Here is a 24,449-nt window from a genome sequence, read left to right as displayed (position 1 = left end):
CTGCTTTTTCTAAAATTCTTTATGTTCACCAAATTCTTTCCTAGATTAATGCTCTTCCTCCTAAAATTAGCTGCAATGCCTTTGCAAAAGTCTGTATACTGGAAGCTGTGCTAAGAGGATTCGTATAAAAAATGTCATGTAATCTGTAAAGTGGTGTATGGTAGATATTGATAAATCAGCTGTCAGCAAATATATATTGTATTACCTATAGCTAGACAAAATTCACAATGAAAACTACAATAACTGAAAGGTTTGATTAACTTTTGATTATCTTAGAAAGTACTTTACAAAATGATTTAAAAATTGGTGCTTTTCAAAGATTCAAATTCAGTTTCTGTACTCTGAGTGGGCGGGGTGGAGACCTAGCTCACTGTGATAAAACTACTCAGCTCAGACATGGGTCTCCCAGACAGGAAGTAAAGGAATAAGTGGAACAGGATCAGGTACCTTTCCCATTTACTCAGATAAGAATTTGCTGAAGAGCGTATGGATACTGATGGATACTGCAGGTTCTTACCCTTATCCCCTCAGTATCATGAGCTATAACATGCTGGGCAGTGTGGTTTGCCTCATGGGTGGCTGTTTCAGGTGTTATTCAGACACTTCTGCAGCCAAAGAGATCAACAGGACAGCCAGGCAACTGGTATTGCTTAAAAGGAAATACATTTGGAAGCCTCACTTTAGATTCCCTTTAAAGTGAACCCGAGGTGAGAGTGATGGAGGCTGCCATATTTATTTACTTTTGAACAATATCAGTTGCCTGGCAGCCCTGCTGATCTATTTGGCTGCAGTAGTGTCTGAAGTACACCAGAGACAAGCATGCAGCTAATCTTGTCAGATCTGACAAAAATGTCAGAAACTCCTGATCTGCTGCATGCTTGTTCAGGGTCTATGGCTGAAAGTATTAGAGGCAGGGGATTAGCAGGACAGCCAGGCAACTGGTGTTGCTTAAAAGGAAATAAATATGGCAGCTTCTACATAACTCTCACCTTGAGTTCACTTTAAATACTATTCTTTCCCAATCTAACATCCCCTGTCTAGTGCCTAACACTACCCCCTCGTTAAATGCAGCCCCTAACAGTAAACCCCCTGAAATCACCTCCAGAAGTCTGACAGCACAGTAAAACCAAAGGGAAGACCAAAGTGCAGAAAAACAAATCTGCTCCAAGAAGGTCAAAGCCGAGATTACACAGCCAAAAATGTCATCTTAGATCAGGCCACAAGGTGGCACATGAGAGTAAACTTTTTCTTTAAAGAGAACCTGAGATGGGTTTTAACCATTTCACTCCCACAGGTACGGATATCTCCGTCCCTTTTTCTATCCTTTCATCCCCAGGGACGGCGATATCCGTGCCTCCCGCACTCCTGCCACTGCCCGTGCTCTCGCGCGCTCGTGCGCGTGCTCCCGCACTCGTGCACACCGCTGCTTGCTCGCCTGGAGATCAAGGAACGGGAAAAAACATTCCCGTTCGTTGATCTAAGCCCCCGCAATGATCAGCTGCTTCTATGAGAAGCAGCGATCATTGTGTAAAAAAATCAGTTTCCCAGTCTCATAACATTTCCTGCAAGCGTATTTCCTGTACGCTTGCAGGTCGCATAAACAAAAAGTTACTGTGGCCATCTTGTGGCCAAATAGTAAATCTACACCCTAAAGCATTTTTCATATACAAATAGAATAGTTTTACAATAAAAATTAACTCATTACCTCCCACACTCCCCAATTTTTTATTTTTTTTGTAATAAAAAAAAAAAAACTTACAATAAAAAAAAAATAGTTTCTTTAGGGACTGAACTTTTTAAATATTTATGTCAAGAGGGTATAACACTGTTACTTTATAAACTATGAGCTTGTAATTAGTGATAGACGCAAAACTGAAGAACATGCACCTTTTTTTCCAAATAAAATATTGGCGCCAAACATTGTGATAGGGACATAATTTAAACGGTTTTATAACCGGGACAAATGGGCAAATAAATTTCATGGGTTTTAATTACAGTAGCATGCATTATTTAAAAACTATAATGGCCGAAACTGAAAAATAATGAATTTTTTCCCACATTTTTTCCTATTTTCCCATTAAAACACATTTAGAATAAAATAATTCTTGGCATAATGTCCCACCTAAAGAAAGCCTAATTGGTGGCGAAAAAAACAAGATATAGTTCATTTCATTGCGATAAGTAATGATAAAGTTATAGACGAATGAATGGAAGGAGCGCTGAAAGGTGAAAATTGCTCTGGTGCTCAAGGGGTAAAAGCCCTCAATGTTGAAGTGGTTAAGAATCCTTTTAGCACACAGAGGCTGGCTCTGCATATAATCACCAGCTTTTGTTACTATACTGTTCCCGCGCCCCCCCCCCCCCCCCCCCCTCCCCTTGCACTCTGCTGTCCCACATAAATCAAACTGCCGTGCTGGCAACACGTAGCGTGTCGCTAGCAGGCTGTTTACATGTAAACTGTCACTCTCCGCCGCTCCCAGGCCTACTCTATATCGCCAGACGGGGAGTGGCACTATAGAGGAGGGGGGAGCGGCGGAGAGTGACCGTCTGCATGTAAACAGCCTGCTAGCGACACACTGCATGATTATATGCAGAACCAGCCTCTGTGTGCTAATAGGACTCTTAAAACCCACCTTGGGTTCTCTTTAAACCTGTACTTTTTTGGTACAGCAAAAAAAGTGTTTCTCATAGCAAAAGACTCATATTCTCATTCACAATAGGCACTTTTTTTAGGTAGGGTATGGGAGGGGTGTGCTACTCGAAAAAAAAAAAAAAACTGGAGATTTGCCTTAATGAAAGAAACAGATTTCTTGTCTGAAATCTAAATAGCTCTTACACCTTCATCTCAAAGCTAATATAAAACCGGTGCAACTGAGTTCCGCTTTGTGTAATCCCAAGATAAAGTTAATGAATCTACAACTGGATAGCGAGCTGTACAAGTGGCCATTGTTCAATAACATGCTGTAATTGGCCCCCCAGGTAAAGGAAACCATAATCACAGATTTATTACCATGCCTTGCTTTATATGACAGAACAAATCTGGCTATAAAACGGGTTATAGTGCTCAGGGCTTCCTGTAACCGTTAACTCACATTCCCACACTGTAGAAGACTATTTTCGGTCTTAGAGAGGTGCATGAGGTAGCAGGCCGGTCTTTTCATGGCTTGAGTCCAAAGCCATATTTTTTTCCCCCAACCATAGAATGAATGATCTCTGGGAAGACCCTGGAGGTCAACGTTGAGGGAGGTTATGCTTTTGACCTTGGTGTGACCAATATGGAGCATTCAGGAGCCAACAAGGCTTTGAAAACACTGAGCAGAGATTGACCTTAGCAGGCCCCTTACTTGAGGAGTCTCATTCCAGCTGTAGCTCCGAGATATGCAGGAGTTCCTCGTTGTCTTTCCGGTGGGATGATGGACATGGCTTCTTCTAGACAGGGTACCAGAGACTGTCCCGCTGCTGGGGGGTTGTTGGCATAACTCGATATCCCAGGGCCTGCAAAATAATACATTTCTCATTCTTTAGAGAACTCTGGAAAGAGTCATTGGGCTTAGTTTGTTATGGTTGTCCAAGGATGAAGATCTCAGGAGAACATAAGTCATCTTTCAAACCTGGCATGGATGTACTAAAAGTTGTCTGTGTTAAAGTCATTATTTCTTACAAGACTGTTGGGAGGGTGGGAGCAGGGCCAGCGCTACCATAGAGGCAAAGGGGGCAATTGCCCCAGAGCCAGTAGGGTCCCACAAGGTGTCCTCCCTAGTGTCTTTGGCAGAGTAGTAGTACTGGCAGGTATGCTCCACTGTCAGTCTGACAGTGATTTGACTGCAATAAGGGGCACCTAATACCGCTGTTTAGTCGGGAGAGTATTTTGAGGGGGCTCTCCAGGCTAACTTTGCCCAGGGGCCCCATTGTTTCTAGAACCGGCCCTAGGTGGGAGAAAGCATCGCTTTAATACATTTATAACTGCGGACAAACTTTACTTAAAGACAATGAAGCAAAAGAAAAATGATGATATAATGAATTGGTTTTGTAGTACGGATAATTACTAGAACATTAGTAGCAAAGCAAATATTCTCATATTTTTATTTCAGTTATATAGTTTTTTTTTTATAACATTGCATCATTCTCTAATATTTGCAGTTTACACACTACTGAGCATTCTAAATTATTTTCCAGAGCAGGCTAGTTAACTTTTGAACTCTTCTCTGCAGAGAAAAAGAAAATACAGTGACTGACAGTTGATATAATAAGCTTCAGAAGACATAGCTCTCTGCAACTTTGAAAGTCGTGGAGCTCAATGGCTCTTTTGCATAGATAACAACTTGAGTTTCTTAACTCTTCCTGTACTGGAAACAATATTAGACTTATGTCTCTGCTCCTAATGTTTTATTTCTTAGCTGTCCTACACATACAAATCATGTCTCTTTAAAACCAGACATAACAAATTCGACTTTTGAATACGTAGTAACCAGCGCAGATGAAATGTCTATTTGAATCGGGTAACTGTATGTATTTTCATAGGACATAGGTGTCGCTAGAATGGAAGCTAGCGGTAAAAGGCAGAGAATGATCAACGGACCCTCACAATGGGCCAGGAGAATCTGTCAGGTAGGGTTACTTGGCGGAAGTCTGCTCATGATATTAGCAGTAGAAGCATGTGTGTTACGCCTGACTAAGCCAGATGTGTGGACTGGACACAGATATAAATACAAGTCAGGATGACAGTAACAAGCAAGCAGGGAGCGATGTGAACTGAGCTGGCCAACATCTAGAAACAGATGGAGAAGTAACAGGTCCCAGCGTATATTCAGAACGGCAGGATATATTACATGTACAACATCCTCCTAGCTGGGTTACATTTTGCAGCTAACATCTGAACATTTCTCTTTACTTATAATGTGCTTATAACTGTAATGTAACTGTGTAAAAGTAAGGCAGTGGGCTAATATAGGTAGCCAGAATAGTTACCCCCAGCATAGGTTAGATAGGTAGGTGCCCCCAGTATAATTAGGTAGGTGCCTCCAATATAGGTAGCCAGTATAGTTGCCACCAGTATAGGCTAGTTAGGTAGGTAGGTACCTCCAATACAGGTTAGATAAGTAGGTGCCCCCAGTATAAGTTAGATAGGTAGGTGCCCCCAGTATAGATTACAAAGCTAGCTGCCCCCCAGTATAGGTTAGATAGGTAGGTGCCTCCAGTATAGGTTAGATAGGTAGCTGCCCCCCATTATAGGTTAGATTGGTAGCTGCCCCCTAGTATAGGTTAGATAGGTAGCTGCCACCCAGTATAGGTTAGATTGGTAGCTGCCCCCCAGTATAGGTTAGATAGGTAGCTACCCCCCAGTATAGGTTAGATTAGGTAGGTGCCCCCAAGTATAGATTAAATAGGTAGCTGCCCCCCAGTATAGATTAACCACTTAAGCCCGAAGGGTTGAAATTTTTTTACATCCGAGCAACTTTCACCTCCCATTCATTTGCCAATAACTTTATCACTACTCATCACTATGAATTGATCTATATCTTGTTTTTTCCGCCACCAATTAGGCTTTCTGTGGGTGGTACATTTTGCTAAGAGGCACTTTACTGTAAATGCATTTTAACAGGAAGAATAAGAAAAAAAAATGAAAAAATGCATTATTTCTCAGTTTTCAGCCATTATAGTTTTAAAATAATACATGCCTCCACAATTAAAACTCACGTATTGTATTTGCCCATATGCCCCGGGTATTACACCATTAAAATTATGTCCCTATCACAATGTATGGCGACAATATTTTATTTGGAAATAAAGGTGCATTTTTTCCGTTTTGCGTCCATCACTATTTAGAAGCCCATAATTTATTAAATCATATTGATATACTCCTTTGACATGCATATTTAAAAAGTTCAGACCCTTAGGTAACTATTTATGTTTTTTTTTTTTTTTTTAATTTAAACTTGTATGTGGGTATTTTTTGGTGTGGGAGGTAAACAGGGGTTTTTTAATGTATTTAAATATATTTATTTAATACCAAGTGTGTTTTGGGTGTAATTTGCTATTTGGCCACAAGATGGCCAGAATCAAAAAGTCCTGGGAGCGATCGATCTCGCTCTCAGGCAGAAGAAAGGAGACCAGAGCTCAGAAAAGCCGCAGCGTCTGAAGAGACGCTGTCGGCTTTTCTCCGGGGGGGTCCGATCAGCGAAAGGGATTTATAATCCCTGTCACTGATCGGTGGGCTAGCGGCCAGCAGCAGGGGCGCGCACGGGGGGGCCCGCGGGAGCGCGCGCGACCCGCGGGAGTGCGCGCAGCCCAACTGGACGAAAAGAGTTGGGCTTAAGTGGTTAAATAGGTAGCTGCCCCCCAGTATAGATTAAATAGGTAGCTGCCCCCCAGTATAGGTTAGATTGGTAACTGTCCCCCAGTATAGGTTAGATAGGTAGCTGCCCCCCCAGTATAGGTTAAATTAGGTAGCTGCCCCCCAGTATAGGTCAGATAGGTAGCTGCCCCCAGTATAGGATAGATTAGGTAGCTGCCCCCAGTATAGGTAGGCAGGTAGGTGCCCCCCCCCCATAATGGAGGGGGGAGTCAGCCGCGGGGAGGGCAGCCCAACCTCTCCATCCCTTCCTCTCCCCGGGCCGCCCTCCGTGCTCCCCCCTCCGACTGCAGAGTTAGCGCAGGGAAGCGCTGTAAATAGTCAGTAACTTACCTCCCTGGTTTCAATTGCGGCTCACTTGCCGCTGGTCTTGTCCTCTGCATAGACGCTTATACACACTATACTTCCTGTTTAGCAGGAAGTATAGTGTGTATAAGCGTCTATGCAGAGGAGAAGACCAGAGGCAAGTGAGCCGCAATTGAAACCAGGGAGGTGAGTTACTGACTATTTACAGCGCTTCCCTGCGCTAACTCTGCAGTCGGAGGGGGGAGCACGGAGGGCGGCCCGCGGAGAGGAAGGGATGGAGAGGTCGGGCTGCCCTCCCCGTGGCTGACTCCCCCCTCCATTACAGCCCCCCTCCACCAGCGCTCAGGTCAGCCACACGGCCCTAGAAACGGGCCTGACCATATATCAGTCCTGCCCTGCCAATCTGTCACCCCACCTGGTAAGGATCGCACTCCCCCCCCCCCCCCCCCCTCACGATGCTAGTGCCGAAAAGGATTTTAAAGGACCACCACCACCGCGTAAAATTTTAAATACATGTAAACACATACAAATAAGAAGTATGTTTCTTCCAGTAAAATGAGCCATACATCACTTTTCTCCTATGTTGCTGTCACTTACAGTAGTTAGTACAAATCTGGCGGAACTGATGCAAACGGTGTTTGACTAGTCCATCTCATCATGGGGGATTCTCAGTATTTCATTTATTCTTTACAAAAGCTCTCCCTACAAAGGATCTATACAAAGATGCAGGCCGTTCCGCCCTACCTGCTGTTTGCACACCATTCTGGCAGTTGGTCAGAGCAACCGCATTGCACTAAGTGCTTTTGAAAATAAAGAAAACCCTGAGTATCCACATGAGGACATGGGCTAGTCTAAAACCTGTCAGATATCTACCCCCTACTGTGAGTGACAGCAACATAGGAGAAAAATAATTTATATCTCATTTTACTCTGGGAGAAATGTACTTTTTATCTATGTGGTTTCATGTATTTAATATTTTACAATTTTTCATGATAGTGGTCCTTTAAAGAGACACTGAAGCGAAAAAAAAATGATTATATAATGATTTGTATGTGTAGTACAGTTAAGAAATAAAGCATTAGGAGCAGAGACACAAGTCTAATATTTGTTTCCAGTACAGGAAGAGTTAAGAAACTCCAGTTGTTATCTATGCAAATAGTCATTGAGTTCTAAAGGCCTATACACACGTCGGATTTTAGCGAACGACCCGTCGTTTGAACGTTCCGTCGTTCGGACGTTTTCGCGTCAAATCCGACGTGTGTACAGACTATCGTTCGGGTGATAAGACTGGTTACCAGCGATCCGCCCGGCGGCAGAGGCATCGGAGCGGAGCTGCGAGGGCACCGATCGGCTGCAGGGGGCTGAGGGAAGCCCCAGGTGAGTTCATCTCATTTTTTTTTATGCCTTTAGGTTCACTTTAAGAAAGAAATGGAAAAAATTAATTATTTCTCAGATTTTGGCCATTATAGTTTGAAATTAATACATGCTACCATAATTAAAACTCAAGTATTTTATTTGTCCATTTGTTCCAGTTATTACACCATTTAAATGATGTCCCTATCACAATTTATGGTGCCAATATTTTTTTTAGAAATAAAGGGGCATTTTTTCAATTTGCGCCCATCATTATTTACAAGCTTATAAATTAAAAACATATAATAATATGCACTCTTGACATGTATTTTCAAAACATTCAGACCCCTAGGTAACTATTTATGTTGTTTGTTTGTTTTTAATTGTAATTTTTTTTTTTTTTAATTAAAAAATCTATTTGGGTAATTTTTGGTGTGGGAGGTAAACAGCTAATTTTAAATGTAATATAATGTAATTATTTAATAAAAAAATGTATGTGAGTGCAGTTTACTATTTACAGTCAAAAAGTCCTGGAAGCGAACGATCTCGCTTCCAGGAACTAGAAAGAAGACGGGAAACTATTTTTTTTGCAGAAAGACCGAGGTCTCTGATAAGATACCGTCGTTTTTTTCTGCGGGGGACTTAAATCGATGAAAGGGAAGTATATTCCCATTCATTGATTGGAGGGCTAATGGCAGGCAGCAGGAGCACGCGTGGTCGCGTGCCTCAGGCAGCAGGAGCTGCACAGTCTATCTGGACGGATATATCCGTCCAGATAGACTTAATGGGCCAATATTGCTAGGGGACAGCAGATCACATAGCTGAGAGTGACCAGCCTGGGATTAGCCCAATGCAGAAAAGGAGAGTCCACAGATCAAAGACTGAAAAATAGGAGGCAGGTGTTAGTTATTAGGCAGGCAAGGCAAGATCATAAAGAGGTCGAGCCAGGCAGCAGAAAAGGCAAGGTTGGTAATGAGGCAGTGGTCATGCTAGGCATCACATAAGGCAAGGTCAGTTATCACTCTGAGGTCATGTTAGGCAGCAGATAATGCAAGGTTGGTAATCAGGCAAAGATCATGGCAGACAATAGACAAAATATGGTCAGTAATCAAGCAGAGGGTGTGGCAGGCCACAGAGGTCATGCCAGACATCAGATAAGGCAAGGCCAGAAATAAGGTAGAGGTCATGGCAGGCTGCAAACAAGTCAAAACCAGTAATCAGACATAGATTATGGCAAGTGGCAAACAAGTCAAGGTTATTAATCAGAGAAAGATTGTGGCAGGTGGCAGACAAGTCAAGATTGGGTAATCAGGGAAAGATTGTGGCAGGTGGGAGACAAGTCAAGGTTGGTAGTCGGGGAAAGATTGTGGCAGGTGGGAGGCAAGTCAAGGTTGGTAGTCAGGGAAAGATTGTGGCAGGTGGGAGACAAGTCAAGGTTGGTAGTAAGGGAAAGATTGTGGCAGATGGGAGACAAGTCAAGGTTGGTAGTCAGGGAAAGATTGCAGCAGGTGGCAGACAAGTCAAGGTTGGTAGTCAGGAAAAGATTGCGGCAGGTGGCAGACAAGTCAAGGTTGGTAGTCAGGGAAAGATTGCGGCAGGTGGGAGACAAGTCAAGGTTGGTAGTCAGAGAAAGATTGCGGCAAGTGGGAGACAAGTCAAGGTTGGTAGTCAGGGAAACATTGTGGCAGACAAGTCAAGCTTGGTAGTCAGGGAAAGATTGTGGCAGTTGGGAGACAATTCAAGGTTGGGAATCAGGGAAAGATTGTGGCAGGTGGGAGACAAGTCAAGGTTGGTAATCAGGGAAAGATTGTTGCAGGTGGCAGACACGTCAAGGTTGGTAGTCAGGGAAACATTGTGGCAGGTGGGAGACAAGTCAAGGTTGGTAGTCAGGGAAAGATTGCGGCAGGTGGCAGACAAGTCAAGGTTGGTAGTCAGGGAAAGATCGTGGCAGGTGGCAGACAAGTCAAGGTTGGTAGTCAGGGGAAGATCGTGCCAGGTGACAGACAAGGGATGAACAATAATCAAGCAGAGTTTGTGGTAAGCAGGAGATAATACAAAGTCGACAATCAGGCAATGATCGTAGCAAGCTACAGACAAGGAAAGGTAGTAATCAGACAGAGGTCGTGGCAGGCCACAGGCGAGTGATGGTTGGTAATTAGGCAGAGCCCTTAGGTCATCGCAAACAGCAGACAAGGAAAGGTGGGTCTTCAAGTAAAGGTCATGCCAGGCTACAGACACGTTAAGGTTGAAGAAGTTAATGTGGGTAATCAGTCAGGCATTGTGTCATGGTAGTGTCAGGTGGCAGTTGAGACAGCATTGGTACTCAGGCAGAGGTTGTGGCAGGGGGCCGACATGACGAGATCAGTAATTAGGCAGAGGTTGTGGCAGGTGCAGACATGACAAGATCGGTAATCAGGTAGAGGTTGTGGCAGCCATGACAAGATCAGTAATCAGGCAGAGGTCGTGGCAGGGGGCAGACAAACTGGGTTATAACTGAAATATCTCACTTACCCTGTACGTCGCACACATGTGTTTGGCTGACCACGCCAGTGTCGTTCTCTTTATCCGTGGGCCACTGATAGACAAAGAGTGAGGTGTGGGAGGAGCCAGCATCGAATACCATGCCGTACTGTGAAGTGTAAACCATGACATACGTCACAAATGAGCCAATCATAAAGCCAGCCACATCTATATAAAGTGACAGGTGGCACCAGTGCAAATTATATACACTTTACTGCCCTTCTCCAATTAACTCCTTGTGCAATTTATTAGGGACATCTGCAGTTATCTAATCATCCAATCACACAGTAGAAGTGCATGTTTAAAATCCTGCAGATACCGGTCAGAAGTTTCAGTAAATGCTATGATGTGCTAAAAGTCACATCACAACCCCAGAATGCAGAAATCAGCGATTCTGACCGTGGCATAATTGGCCGAGTACATATTGCATGAGTTGGGCGTTGCCAATAATAGCAAATTTAGATTACCGATATTTTACTATACACCACCCGGCACCAATTCTTACGTAAGATCTCCCTTCTAAGTGCCTAAACTGAACCTCCCCACCTAATGCCTAATCCTAACCCCCCAAGTGCCAAAACTGAACCCCCTTACCTAATGCCTAACCTTAACCACCCCTCTTAGTGCCAAACCAATGCACTCCCCATTGAGTGCCTCATCCTAAGGCCCCCCCACCTTAGTGCAAAACCAAACCCCCCTACCTGATGCCTAAGTGCCCAAACCGAACCCCCCATCTAATGCCCAACCTGCCACCTACTGCCTAAGTGAAAGTGGCTGATATCTAGGCACAGGGGCGGTGCAGAGCTGCGGAAATTGAGGCTATATGATCCGGCTAGCCCCCCGGATAAGGTAGCATGTTTTTGGGGACAAAAATGTCCACCTCAGTTCACTCTAAAGGTGGCCACACACGATACAATTAAATGATCCGATTTTACAGTAATTCGATAAAAACGATCGTTTTTCTCGAAAAAATCGAAAGCTTTTTTTTCATTCGACTGAAAAATCCGATCGGATTTCCCGTTTTTTTCGATTTAAATCGATCCGGAACGCCAGATATTTCTCTTCAATTTCTACTAGTAGCAGTAGGGTATTTCTACTAAAGATTGTATGGTGTGTGTTGGATTTTTAATTTATTAATATACACCCCCTAGCAATTTTCTCTGAGTTTCCAATCATTTTTTATCATAATTGAGGAAAAAATTGAACATAGGTGTGTGGTACATTGGTCATATTTTTGAAATGTTACAATCAGTCAGAAAAATTGATTGCAATTCTTAAATTGAACATATATTTAAAAAATTGTATGGTGTGTGGCCACCTTAAGATTTAATATAGATATACAAATGCAGCATTACTGTATATAGTGGTACAGGAATAATTTCAATGGGTACAAATAACTTTTATGCCTGTACCACAATATATGATAGAACAATATAAAACCTCAGCAAAAACAAAATAAAGAGATCAAGTCAACCTGTCACAACTCACAAAGCCACTCAGAAAGTACCAAGTTGTTACAAATATTGTTATAGAGAAAAGAATAGGTTCCAAAAGTCAAAATAGTTTCAAACAAGTTTTCCATATTCCTCTATGGTCCTCCAGAGTTTCCAAGCTTGTCAAATATCATGAAATTTATCAAGGGAGTTATTCCATCTGGCTGTTAGCTCCTCTATCCGCCTAACGTCAAGTAATCTATAGTTGGCTGGGATTGGGAACGCCATAATGTGGCAATGGATCTCTTAGCAGCGTTAAAGGGAACCCGAGGTGAGAGTGATATGGAGGCTGACATGTTTATTTCCTTTTAAATAATGCACATTGCCTGGTTGTCCTGCTGATCCTCTGCCTCTAATATTTTAACCCATAGACCCTGAACAAGCATGCAGTTCAGATGTCTATAACAAATTTGACAGGATTAGCTGCATGCTTGTTTCAGGTGTGTGATTTACACCCTACTGACTAGAAAGGCCAGCAGGACTGTCAGGCAGCTATTATTGTTTAAAAGGAAATAAATATCAGCTTCCATAGGTTTTACTCCTTGGGTTCCTTTTAAATCAGACCCGAACTCTTGCACAGCACAGAATACAAAGTCTTTATTCCGCATATAGTTGCTGAGGAAATTCACTTCTCTCTGTTCTGTGTGGCGCTCAACCTTTTTTGGCCCGAGCCACTTCAAATCAAGAAAAATCTCGAGGGCCGGAACACATGCATACAAAATTTCGATGTAAAACTTTTAACGTTTTTCTAGTAACAGTTAGTGTTGGGCGAACACCAGGATGTTCGGGTTCGCGAACGTTCGCCGAACATGGCCGCGATGTTCGGGTGTTCGCGCCGAACTCCGAACATAATGGAAGTCAATGGGGACCCGAACTTTCGTGCTTTGTAAAGCTTCCTTACATGCTATATACCCCAAATTTGCAGGGTATGTGCACCTTGGGAGTGGGTACAAGAGGAAAAAAAATATTTAAAAAAGAGCTTATAGTTTTTGAGAAAATTGATTGTAAAGTTTCAAAGGAAAAACTGTCTTTTAAATGCGGAAAATGTCATTTTTCTTTGCACAGGTAACATGCTTTTTGTCGCCATGCAGTCATAAATGTAATACAGATAAGAGGTTCCAGGAAAAGGGACCGGTAACGCTAACCCAGCAGCAGCACACGTGATGGAACAGGAGGAGGGCGGCGCAGGAGGAGAAGGCCACGCTTTGAGACACAACAACCCAGGCCTTGCATGAGGACAAGAAGTGTGTGGATAGCAATGCATTTTGCCGCCATGCAGTCATAAATGTAATACAGATAAGAGGTTCCGTAAAAAGGTACCGGCAATGCTAACCCAGCAGCAGCACACGTGATGGAACAGGAGGAGGCGCAGGAAGAGAAGGCCACGCTTTGAGACACAACAACCCAGGCCTTGCATGAGGACAAGAAGCGTGCGGATAGCAATGCATTTTGCCGCCATGCAGTCATAAATGTAATACAGATAAGAGGTTCCGTAAAAAGGGACCGGCAACGCTAACCCAGCAGCAGCACACGTGATGGAACAGGAGGAGGTGCAGGAGGGGAAGGCCCCGCTTTGAGGCGCAACCCAGGCCTTGCATGAGGACAAGAAGCGTGCGGATAGCAATGCATTTTGCCGCCATGCAGTCATAAATGTAATACAGATGAGAGGTTCAATAAACAAGGACCGGAAATGCTAACTCATCACAGATGTTCACTGTTCATGTTACTTGGTTGGGGTCCGGGAGTGTTGCGTAGTCGTATCCAATCCAGGATTGATTCATTTTAATTTGAGTCAGACGGTCTGCATTTTCTGTGGAGAGGTGCATACGCCGATCTGTGACGATGCCTCCGGCAGCACTGAAACAGCGTTCCGACATAACGCTGGCTGCCGGGCAAGCCAGCACCTCTATTGCGTACATTGCCAGTTCGTGCCAGGTGTGTAGCTTAGAGACCCAATAGTTGAAGGGTGCAGATGGATTGTTCAACACGGCTACACCATCTGACATGTAGTCCTTGACCATCTTCTGCAGGCGAGCGGTGTTGTAGGTGGAACTGGGCGATTGCTGTTCTGTGGGCTGCTGCATGGGTGTCAGAAAATTTTGCCACTCCAAGGACACTGCCGATACCATTCTCTTGTGGGCACTAGCTGCAGCTTGCGTTTTTTGTTCCCCTCCTCGTCCTGGGTTTGCGGAAGTCAGTCTGTCGGCGTGGAACTGGCTAGAGGAGGAGGATGTCAATCTCCTCTCTAATGTCTCCACAAGGGCCTGTTGGTATTCTTCCATTTTGACCTGTCTAACAGTTTCTCCAATGAGTTTGGGAACATTGTCTTTGTACCGTGGATCCAGAAGGGTATAAACCCAGTAATCCACGTCGTCCAGAATTCGAACAACGCGCGGGTCGCGTTCAATGCAGTCTAGCATGAATTGAGCCATGTCTGCCACAGTCCTAACAGAATCCTCATCATGTTCTTCTGAGCTTGACGCACCCTTATCATCATCACCAGCATCACGCCGTCGCCCACCTTCTTCCTCGTCTTCTTCTGCTGTCCATTCCCGCTGAATCATGGAAGTTCAACGTGCACCGCTCTGTCCCTCGGCAGTGGGGGCGTCCAAGTCCTGCTCCAACTCCAGCTGTTCCTCGTCCTCTTCTTCAGCATAGCTGCCGGGAGGACCAGCGTTTCCTGAGGCAGATTGCCTGATGTTGGTATCATCATCACGCTGATCGTTGTCCTCTTGAGATTCCCCCACTTGCATCCTGACTGCGGCTTCCTTGATCTGCAGCATTGATTTTTTTTCAACAAACACAGCAGTGGTATCGTAATGCTGAGTGAAGAGTTGTCACCGCTCACAAGCAACGTGGATTGCTAAAAATTTTGGAGGACTTGGCAGAGGTCCAACATGGTGGCCCAATCAGATCCACAGAAGCTTAATAGCTGTCCGGATGCGCCTCGGTACTGCGCCGTCATGTACTGGACCACTGCACTCTTCTGCTCGCAAAAGCGTGCTAGCATGTGCAGCGTCGAATTCCAGCGCGTGGGTACGTCACACACCAAGCGATGGTTCGGTAGATTGAACCGCTTCTGCATCTTGGTGAGTCCCTCCGAAGCGGTACTGGACTTTCGGAAATGTTTGGCCACTCGTCGCACCTTCAGCAGAAGATCTGCCACGCCTGGGTATGTCCTCAGGAACCGCTGAACAACTAGGTTCATAACGTGTGCCAGGCAAGGGATGTGTCTCAGCTTAGCCAACTTTAAAGCGCGAATGAGATTGCTCCCATTGTCACACACAACCATGCCTGGTTTCAGGTCCAGCGGTGCCAGCCACAAATCGGTCTGTTCCTTGATTCCCTTCCAAATTTCTTCACCTGTGTGCTGCTTATCTCCAAGGCAGATCAGCTTCAGTAAGGCTTGCTGACGCATGGCAACAGCTGTGCTGCACTGCTTCCACGACCCTATTGCTGGGTTACCGATGCCGGATGAGGTACCACTTTGAGAGGAGTTGGAGGAGAAGGAGTCAGAGTCGAGGTAGGTGCTGCTGTTATCTCTAAGGAACTCCGGTCCAGCAGTTTGCGGCGTGGGCAACACCCGCGCCGTAGCCGGTGAGGAGTCGCTGCCAGGCTCCACAAGGTTCACCCAGTGCGCCGTCAGGGAGATGTATCGACCCTGGCCAAAGGCACTCGTCCAGGTGTCTGTGGTGAGGTGAACCTTGCAGGCAACGGCATTTTTCAAGCTTCTGGTTATTTTGCTAACCACGTGCTCATGTAACGCTGGCACTGCAGACCGCGCAAAATAGTATCGGCTGGGAACCACGTAACGTGGGATGGCCAGCGCCATCATGCGCTTGAAGCTGTTTGTCTCCACCACGCGATATGGCAGCATTTCGCAGGCCACAAACTTGGCTATGCTGGCTGTTAGTGCCACGGCCCGGGGGTCATTTGCTGGCAATTTTCTCTTGCGCTCTAACATCTCCAGGACAGACAACTGAACCGTAGGATCGCACACCGAAGGACAGTTGGTTGTTGTTGTCGTGGTCGTTGAAGACTGGGAAACGTCAAGAGGACTGTTGCGGAAACTGACATCGTCGTCTACTACGGATGTTTGTGTACCACGTAATGGCTGGGCTGCTGCTGAGGAGGGTCTGGTGGCAACGGAGGCAGTGTTGCTGGGGGCTGGAAGCGAGCCGCTACCCTGGCCTTGCGTGTTTGACCACAGAGTGCTATGTTTGGCTACCATGTGGCGGCGCATGCTGGTGGTGGAGAGGTTGTTGATATTTTTCCCCCTGCTCAGTCGGGTCCTGCACACCTTGCAAATCACCATGGTAACATCCTCCCTGCAGTCGTCGAAGAAAGCCCATACTTTTGAGCTCCTGCTTTGCTGGCGAGTTTCTTTCGTGCCTCTTTGGCGTCTCACTTCTACGGCTATGCCTGTTGTGTCCGAAATACCCCACCCCCGCCTACTTTGTGGCACACGGCGAACTCTTGCAGCAGTGGGTTCTGCAGCAGACTCATCTGTACTGCTGCTATCCCGACAGCGAGGTTGTACTCGATAATCCGGGTCTGTGTTCACATCGTCCAAAACCTCCTCTTCCATCTCCTCATCTGTGACTGTGTGTGTGTGCAGTGGACTAGAGCTCCCCAGAACACCCTCTGCGCACCTCACTCCCATGTCTTCAAGATGTTCTTGGTGGACCTCCTGCAATTCAAATTCCTGCGCACATTGCTCAGGGATTTGGGTGTCTTCGTCCTCGCCTTGCATTTCAGTGCGTGGTGCATTTACCTCGCACAATGGTTGTGAATCCGGGCACAACATTTCTGGCTGTTCCATTGTTTGTGGGGGTAGGAGTGGGAATAGCTCCTCCGAAGAGGCCATTGTGTCCGGAAATAATTGTTCGGACTGGTTATTCGGACATTGTGTGCATGGTGTAGCTGCTGGTTGTGTCACCGTTGTGCCCACTGGCTCCTTGTAACTGGCAGAGGACCTCGTGCGTGACAACAAGGATGTGCTGGTGCTGCTGCTGCTTAACCCGCTGCTGGACGCTTGAGAGGTCATCCAATTCATTATCCGTTCCTGCTCTTGTGGATCAGTGAGGGTTGTTTGTCTGGCACACATGGGTGGTATTGAGTGGGTTTTCTTAGGTGCTCCACTGCGGCCTCTACGTGAACCGTCAGGGGAAACACCTCTTCCCTTGCCCCTCCCTCTTTCACTGGATTTCTTCATTATAGTTGTACTGATCCCAGCAGTACACGCACACTGACTGGCAGTACAGTGGCAATAGACAATGCTATATAGTATGTTATAAACTGGTGATGGACGGAAGTACTACTGATCCCAGCAGTACAGTGGCAATAGAAGACAATGCTATATACTATGTTATACACTAGTGATGGACGGAAGTACTACTGATCCCAGCAGTACAGTGGCAATAGAAGACAATGCTATATACTATATTATACACTGGTGATGGACGGAAGTACTACTGATCCCAGCAGTACAGTGGCAATAGAAGACAATGCTATATACTATGTTATACACTAGTGATGGACGGAAGTACTACTGATCCCAGCAGTACAGTGGCAATAGAAGACAATGCTATATACTATATTATACACTGGTGATGGACGGAAGTACTACTGATCCCAGCAGTACAGTGGCAATAGAAGACAATGCTATATACTATATTATACACTGGTGATGGACAGAAGTACTACTGATCCCAGCAGTACAGTGGCAATAGAAGACAATGCTATATACTATGTTATACACTAGTGATGGACGGAAGAACTACTGATCCCAGCAGTACAGTGGCAATAGAAGACAATGCTATATACTATATTATACACTGGTGATGGACGGAAGTACTACTGATCCCAGCAGTACAAGCTGACTGGCAGTACAGTGGCAATAGAAGACAATGCTATATACTATGTTATACACTGGTGATGGACGGAAGTACTACTGATCCCAGCAGTACAGTGGCAATAGAAGACAGTGCTATATACTATGTTATACACTGGTGATGGACGGAAGTACTACTGATTCCAGCAGTACAGTGGCAATAGAAGACAGTGCTATCTATATATATAAAATCGGATGTATGTATGTATGTGTGTGTGTATGTGTGTGTGTATGTGTGTGTGTATGTGCCGCGATCACGCGAAAACCGCTTGACCGATTTGAACGAAACTTGGTACACAGATCCCTTACTACATGGGATGATATGTTCTGGGGGTCTCGCGGCCCCCCTGCACATGTGGGCGGAGCTACAAACAGCCAATCAGATTCCACCCATTCAAGTCAATGGAAAAAATGTAAAAGGCTGCCATTCTCACAGTAATCAAGCCAAAGTCCCCACACTTGGCACAGTTGGTCACTTGGTGACCGAGGTTACAAATCCAGGAAAAGTGGGCGGAGCATAAAACAGCCAATCAAATTTCAGCCGTTCATTTTAAATGGGAAAATGTAAACTGCAGCCATTCTTAGACTGTTAATCGCAGGGTTCTCAAACTTGCCACACTTGGTCACTGGGTGAATGCGATTAAGATTCAAGAAAATGGGTGGAGCCTACAACAGCCAATCAAAATTCACCTATTGATTTTCAAGGGGAATATTTAAACTGCTGCTATTCTTACACTGTTAATGGCAGAGGCTTCAAACTTCCTACAGTCGGTCATTGGGTAACTGGGGTCCAAATTCACTAAAGGGGCGGGGCCACATACAGCCAATCAGATTTCCTTAGTGGATAAACTGCTTCCATTCACACATTTTTGATGCCAGGAACCTGAAAGCTCACAAACTTGGTCATTGAGTGACTGTGTGTCAAGGTTACAAAAAGTGGGTGGAGCCAAAACAACTTTTACTGGGAAAATATAAACTGCAACCATTCTTACACCGTTAATGGCAGGGTTCTCAAACTTTGCACAGTTGGTCATTGGGTGACAGATTAAGATTTTGGAAGGTGGGTGGAGCCTACAACAGCCAATAAAAATTCACCTTTTGATTTTCAAAGGGAATATTTCATCTGCTACCATTCTCTTATACTGGTAAAAGCAGATGCCTCAAACCTGGTACAGTTGGACACTGGGTGACTAGGGTCCAAATTCAGGAAGGGGGCGGAGCCACAAACAGCCAGATTTGTTTATTTTTCAATGGGAATATACAAAGTATTGATACCAAGGACCCCAAAGCTGATAAACTTGATAATTGAGTGACTGTATGTCAAGGTTAGAAAAAGTGGGCAGTGCCAACAACTTCATTTTTTACATTGCAGGGTTCCCAAACTTTACACAATTGGCCACTGGGTGACTGGGATGAATATTCAGAAATGTGGCTGGAGCCTACAACAGCCAATCAAAATGAACCTATTGATTTTCAAGGGGAATATTCACATTGCTACCATTCTTACACTGTTAGTGGCAGAGGCCTCAAACCTGATACAGTCAGTCATTGGGTGACTGGGGTCCAAATTCACTATAGGGGTGGAGCCACAAACAGCCAATCAGATTTGTTAGATTGATTTCAGCCATTCTGTTATTGGCAGGGTTCTCAAACGTGACACAGTTGGCCACTGGGTGACTGGGACTAATATTCAGAAAAGTGGGTGGAGCCTACAGCAGCCAATCAAAATTCACCTTTTGATTTTCAAGGGGAATATTTACATTGCTGACATTCATGCACTCTTAGGGCCCTTTTCCACCAGCGCTGGCTGAATCGCAAAACCGCAAACCGCTAGCGATTTTACAATCGCTACGGTTTGCTTTTTAACATAGGAATCGCGGTAGGTCATTTCCACTACCGCGATTCGCTTTTGTCGGGAACGCGAACGCGCGGCGGAGCGATAATTGCCGCGATTTTGCTATGCAGTGCATAGCATAGCAAAATCGCGGCCGCAAACGTTGGGGGAATCGCCAGTTTTGCGATTCAGCAATCGCTAGCGTTCAGCATGAACGCTAGCGATTGCAGGTGGAAAAGGGCCCTTGGCAGAGGCCTAACATCTGCTACAGTCAGTCACTGGGAGACTGGGGATTAAATTCTGAAAGGAGCGGGCCAAAAACAGCCAATCAGATTTGTTTAATTTCAATGGTGAAATGCAACTTATTGATGCCAAAGCTCATAAACTTGGTCATTAAGTGACTGTATGTCAAGATTAGAAATAGTGGGCAGAGCCAAAAACAACTAACTTTTTAGTTAATGTAAACTGCTGCTTTTCTTACACTGTTAATGGCAGGGATCTCAAACTTCACACAGTTGGTCACTGGGTGACTAGAATTAATATTGGGAAAAGTAGGTGGAGCCTACAGGAGCCAATCAAAATTCACCTATTGATTTTCAAGGGGAATGTTGAAACTGCAGCCATTCTCACACTGTTAATAGCAGAGGCCTCAAACCTGCTACAGTCGGTCGTTAAAGAGAACCTGAACTGAAAATAAAAAGTCAAAATAAACATGCACAGGTCATACTTACCTCCCGTGCAGTCTACTCCCCAATCACTTTCTCCTCTCCCGTGTCCCATTTGTCCACTGTGATCAATGGAATTCTCCGTCCTCCATTTTAAAAATGGCCATTACCCCATTGTCACGGACGGTTGCGGGGACGCAGGCGCGTCCTGGAACCGCCCGTGAAGAAAAGAACGATCGCACTCGATTCCTGCATCGATTGCGCCTCAGATCAATAGAACCAAGATTTGACGTGTAGTATCCCTATGCCTAGGAACAGCTGGGGGATCTGTCTTAGCTGAAGTGACAGCCTGGGGGGAAGGTGTTAATTAGCTTGGACATATTCCCTGTGGAAGGCACAATTCCCCTTTTGGTTCTGGGAACCAGGTGACACTTAGCTGATCTCATGGAGATGTTAATTAACCAAAGGATGCCTAGGTACAGCCAGGCAGGCTACGAATCCACGGGAGGTCTTGACACCTTGCTCACTGGTAAAGATCAAAGGGAAGCCAGCTGTTAGGTTTATTCAGGATGTGTTCTAGCTGCTGAGTCTCATAGCATAATCCATAACTTCCCAGATCTGTCATATTTCTGGGGTTCCTGAGATGGCAGCTTCGCCAAACGTGGGGGAAGTGTAGCATGAGCCCCGGTGCTGGTTCTGAGGAAGTTTCAGAACATTCTGAGGTAAGGACTGCTAGTTAGGCAGTTTGAAAATGCCCTGATGATACCACAGGGGTCCCACCCCTCATGTCTGGTATCAGGGCGCTGGGTATATCGAGACAGACCTGAAAATGTTAATAAATCTGCCCTGACCTGTACGGTTCTGTGAGATAGAGCCCATATATGGGTAGATATGATTTCTAGCCCCCAGGATAAGGGGAGGGCTCATCTCATCTTCTAAGGGGGTGTATGGCTCCCCGCCATCACTCCCTCCTACTGAAGCAGGGGCATAAGAATGGCTGAGGACCCAAACTCAGTGTCCTCCAGACTGAAACATCTTGCACTCATCAGATGCCAGCTTGAGGATATGCTGGCATCCACCTGGTCTGAACTCTGAACTCAAATTGAAACCCAGAACTCTGTTTTCCCACAAAAAGGACATCTTTCCAGGAACTAAGTATTTTTCTCCCTTCTTTTATTTTTTATACTGGCTATTACTGTTTTAATAATTGTTGATTTTAATAATTGTCTGTATATATTAATTATTTATATTGCGTGAATAAATGACTTTCTCCAAGTCATTCACTGTCTGCTAGCCTGCTTATCAGCACACACAGAACTGATCCCGGGTCTCTGAAGATACGCTACTGTTTGTTTGTTGTTGGCTAGACAGAATATCGTGTGTTTAACCGTTTTATTCGCAGGATTAGTCAGTTAATGGGCTCCACGGTCCCATGGTAACCGCGGTGGTGGCAGTACCCTGAACCAGTGGGTGAAGTTGTAATCACCCGTGTCTCACAGGCTCCCTTCTGAGTTGTCTGCGGCTAATTCTTAACGGTTCCTGCGCATTGACTGCGACCAGAGTTCGCACGATCTGTGCGCTGGCACCGTTTAGAAGGCTAAGTGCGGTCAGCCACTAGGGCTCCTGTGACACCCATAACAGCTTCCTGCTCATCACACTGTTAAACTGTAATATCGCTCACTTGAGCCATAGGGAAACATGGACATTACCTTGTACATTCAGTTGTAACTGACAGCTGCTGATATATAACTGACAGCAACTGGTATATTTCAGTTCTGACAAAATATTGTCAGAACTGGAAGTGATCACTGTAAGTAGAAAATTGTGAGCTTCTGAGAGGAACTGACAGTGAGGTAAGTATGTAATATTCATTTGCAGCGACGTCATGTGTTTATATTAAATAATTTTACTCACTTCAGGTTCCCTTTAAGTGTTTGGGGTTCAAATTCAGTAAAGGGGCGGAGCCAAAAACAGCCAGATTTCTTTGCTGGATAAACTGCTTATATTAGCACAATTTTGATGCCAGGAACCCAAAAGCTCACAAACTTGGTCATTGAGTAGTGACTGTGTGTCAAGGTTACAAAAAGTGGGTGGAGTTAAAAACAGATTTTTCTGGGAAATTGTAAACTGCAGCCCGTCTTCACTGTTAATGGCAGGGTTCTCAAACTTAGCATAGCTGGTTACCGGGTGACTGGGATTAATATTCAGAAAAGTGGGTGGAGCCTAAAAATGCCAATCAAAAATCACATGTCACTTTTCAAGGAGAATATTAAAATTGCTGCCATTTTTGCACTGTTAATGGCACAAGCCTCAAACCTGGTACAGTTGGTCATTGGGTCACTGGGGTTCAAATTCAGAAAAGGGGACAGAGCCACAAACAGTGAATCAGATTTGTTTCATTTAATGGGAAAATACAAATTATTGATGCCAAGGACCCCAAAACTCACAAACTTGGGCATTGAGTAGTGACTTTGTGTCCAGGTTACAAAAAGTGGGCGGAGCCAAAAACAAATTTCACTGGAAAAGTGTAAACTGCAGCCCTTCTGTTTATTTCAGGGTTCCCAATCTTTTCCCAGATGGTCACTGAGTGACTGAGATTAATATTCAGGGAAGTGGGTGGAGCCTATAGTAGCCAATCAAAATTCACCTGTTGATTTTCAAGTGGAATATTTAAATTGCTGCCATTTTTACACTGTTAATAGCAGATGCCTCAAACCTGCTACAGTTGGTCATTGGTTGACCGGGGTTCAAATGCTGGAGAGGGGTGGAGCCACAAACAGCCTATCTGATTTTGTTTAATTTCTATGGGAATATACAAATTATTGATGCCAAGGACCCCAAAGCTCACAAACTTGGTCATTGAGTGTTTGTGCGTTAACACCAGTCAAATACATACCCGGGCAACGCCGGGTCATCAGTGGGTGAAGACAAATACAAATTTCACTGAGAAAATGTAAACTGCAGCCATTCTGTTAATGGCAGGGTTTTTAAACTTTGCACAGTTGGTCACTGGGTGACTGAAATTAATATTCAGAAAAGTGGGTGGAGCCTACAAAAGTGAATCAAACTTCACCTGTTGTTTTTCAAGGGGAATATTTAATTGCTACCATCCTTGAACTGTTAATGGCACAGGCCTCAAACCTGGTACAGTTGGTTATTGGGTGACTGGGGTTCAAATTCAGAAAAGGGGGTGGAGCCACACACACCCTATCAGATTTGTTTCATTTCAATGCAGATTATTGATACCAAAGACCGCAAAGCTCACAAACTTGGTCAGTGAGTAATTGTGTGTTAGGGTTAGAAAAAGTAGGCGGAGCCAACACCAGCCAAATACATACCCGGGCAACGCCGGGCAATCAGCTAGTATACTATATTATACACTGGTGATGGACGGAAGTACTACTGATCCCAGCAGTACAGTGGCAATAGAAGACAATGCTATATACTATGTTATACACTGGTGATGGACGGAAGTACTACTGATCCCAGCAGTACAAGCTGACTGGCAGTACAGTGGCAATAGAAGACAATGCTATATACTATGTTATACACTGGTGATGGACGGAAGTACTACTGATCCCAGCAATACAGTGGCAATAGAAGACAGTGCTATATACTATGTTATACACTGGTGATGGACTGAAGTACTACTGATTCCAGCAGTACAAGCTGACTGGCAGTACAGTGGCAATAGAAGACAATGCTATATACTATGTTATACACTGGTGATGGACGGAAGTACTACTGATCCCAGCAGTACAGTGGCAATAGAAGACAGTGCTATATACTATATTATACACTGGTGATGGACGGATGTACTACTGATCCCAGCAGTACACATTGACCGGCAGTACAGTGGCAATAGAAGACAATGCTATATACTATGCTATATACTGGTGATGGACGGAAGTACTACTGATCCCAGCAGTAAACGCACGCTGAGCTGACTGGCACTACAGTGCAGTGGCAAATATAGTATAGGAGGCTGGGGGGCCCTGGCTAGCCTAGCTGGTGAGAGAGAGTCTAACCTGCC

At 44.9% G+C, this 24,449-nt stretch overlaps 1 protein-coding gene across 1 annotated transcript in view; it reads right to left on the bottom strand.

Annotated features, from left to right (window-relative positions):
* Positions 1 to 24,449, bottom strand: part of LOC137528545 (ectonucleoside triphosphate diphosphohydrolase 8-like) — an 89,568-nt gene that overhangs the window by 32,091 nt on the left and 33,028 nt on the right. Inside the window, exons 3-4 of the mRNA XM_068249877.1 lie at positions 10,523 to 10,640; positions 3,345 to 3,495 (exon numbers count right to left, since the gene is read on the bottom strand). Coding sequence (XP_068105978.1) covers positions 3,345 to 3,495; positions 10,523 to 10,640 — 269 coding nt within the window. The remainder of the gene's footprint in view (positions 1 to 3,344; positions 3,496 to 10,522; positions 10,641 to 24,449) is intronic.

The sequence above is a fragment of the Hyperolius riggenbachi genome, chromosome 8 (genome assembly GCF_040937935.1).
Source record: "Hyperolius riggenbachi isolate aHypRig1 chromosome 8, aHypRig1.pri, whole genome shotgun sequence".
Classification (NCBI taxonomy): domain Eukaryota; kingdom Metazoa; phylum Chordata; class Amphibia; order Anura; family Hyperoliidae; genus Hyperolius; species Hyperolius riggenbachi.
Note: the sequence above shows the minus strand (reverse complement) of the source record. Positions and strands in the feature narration are given on the sequence as shown.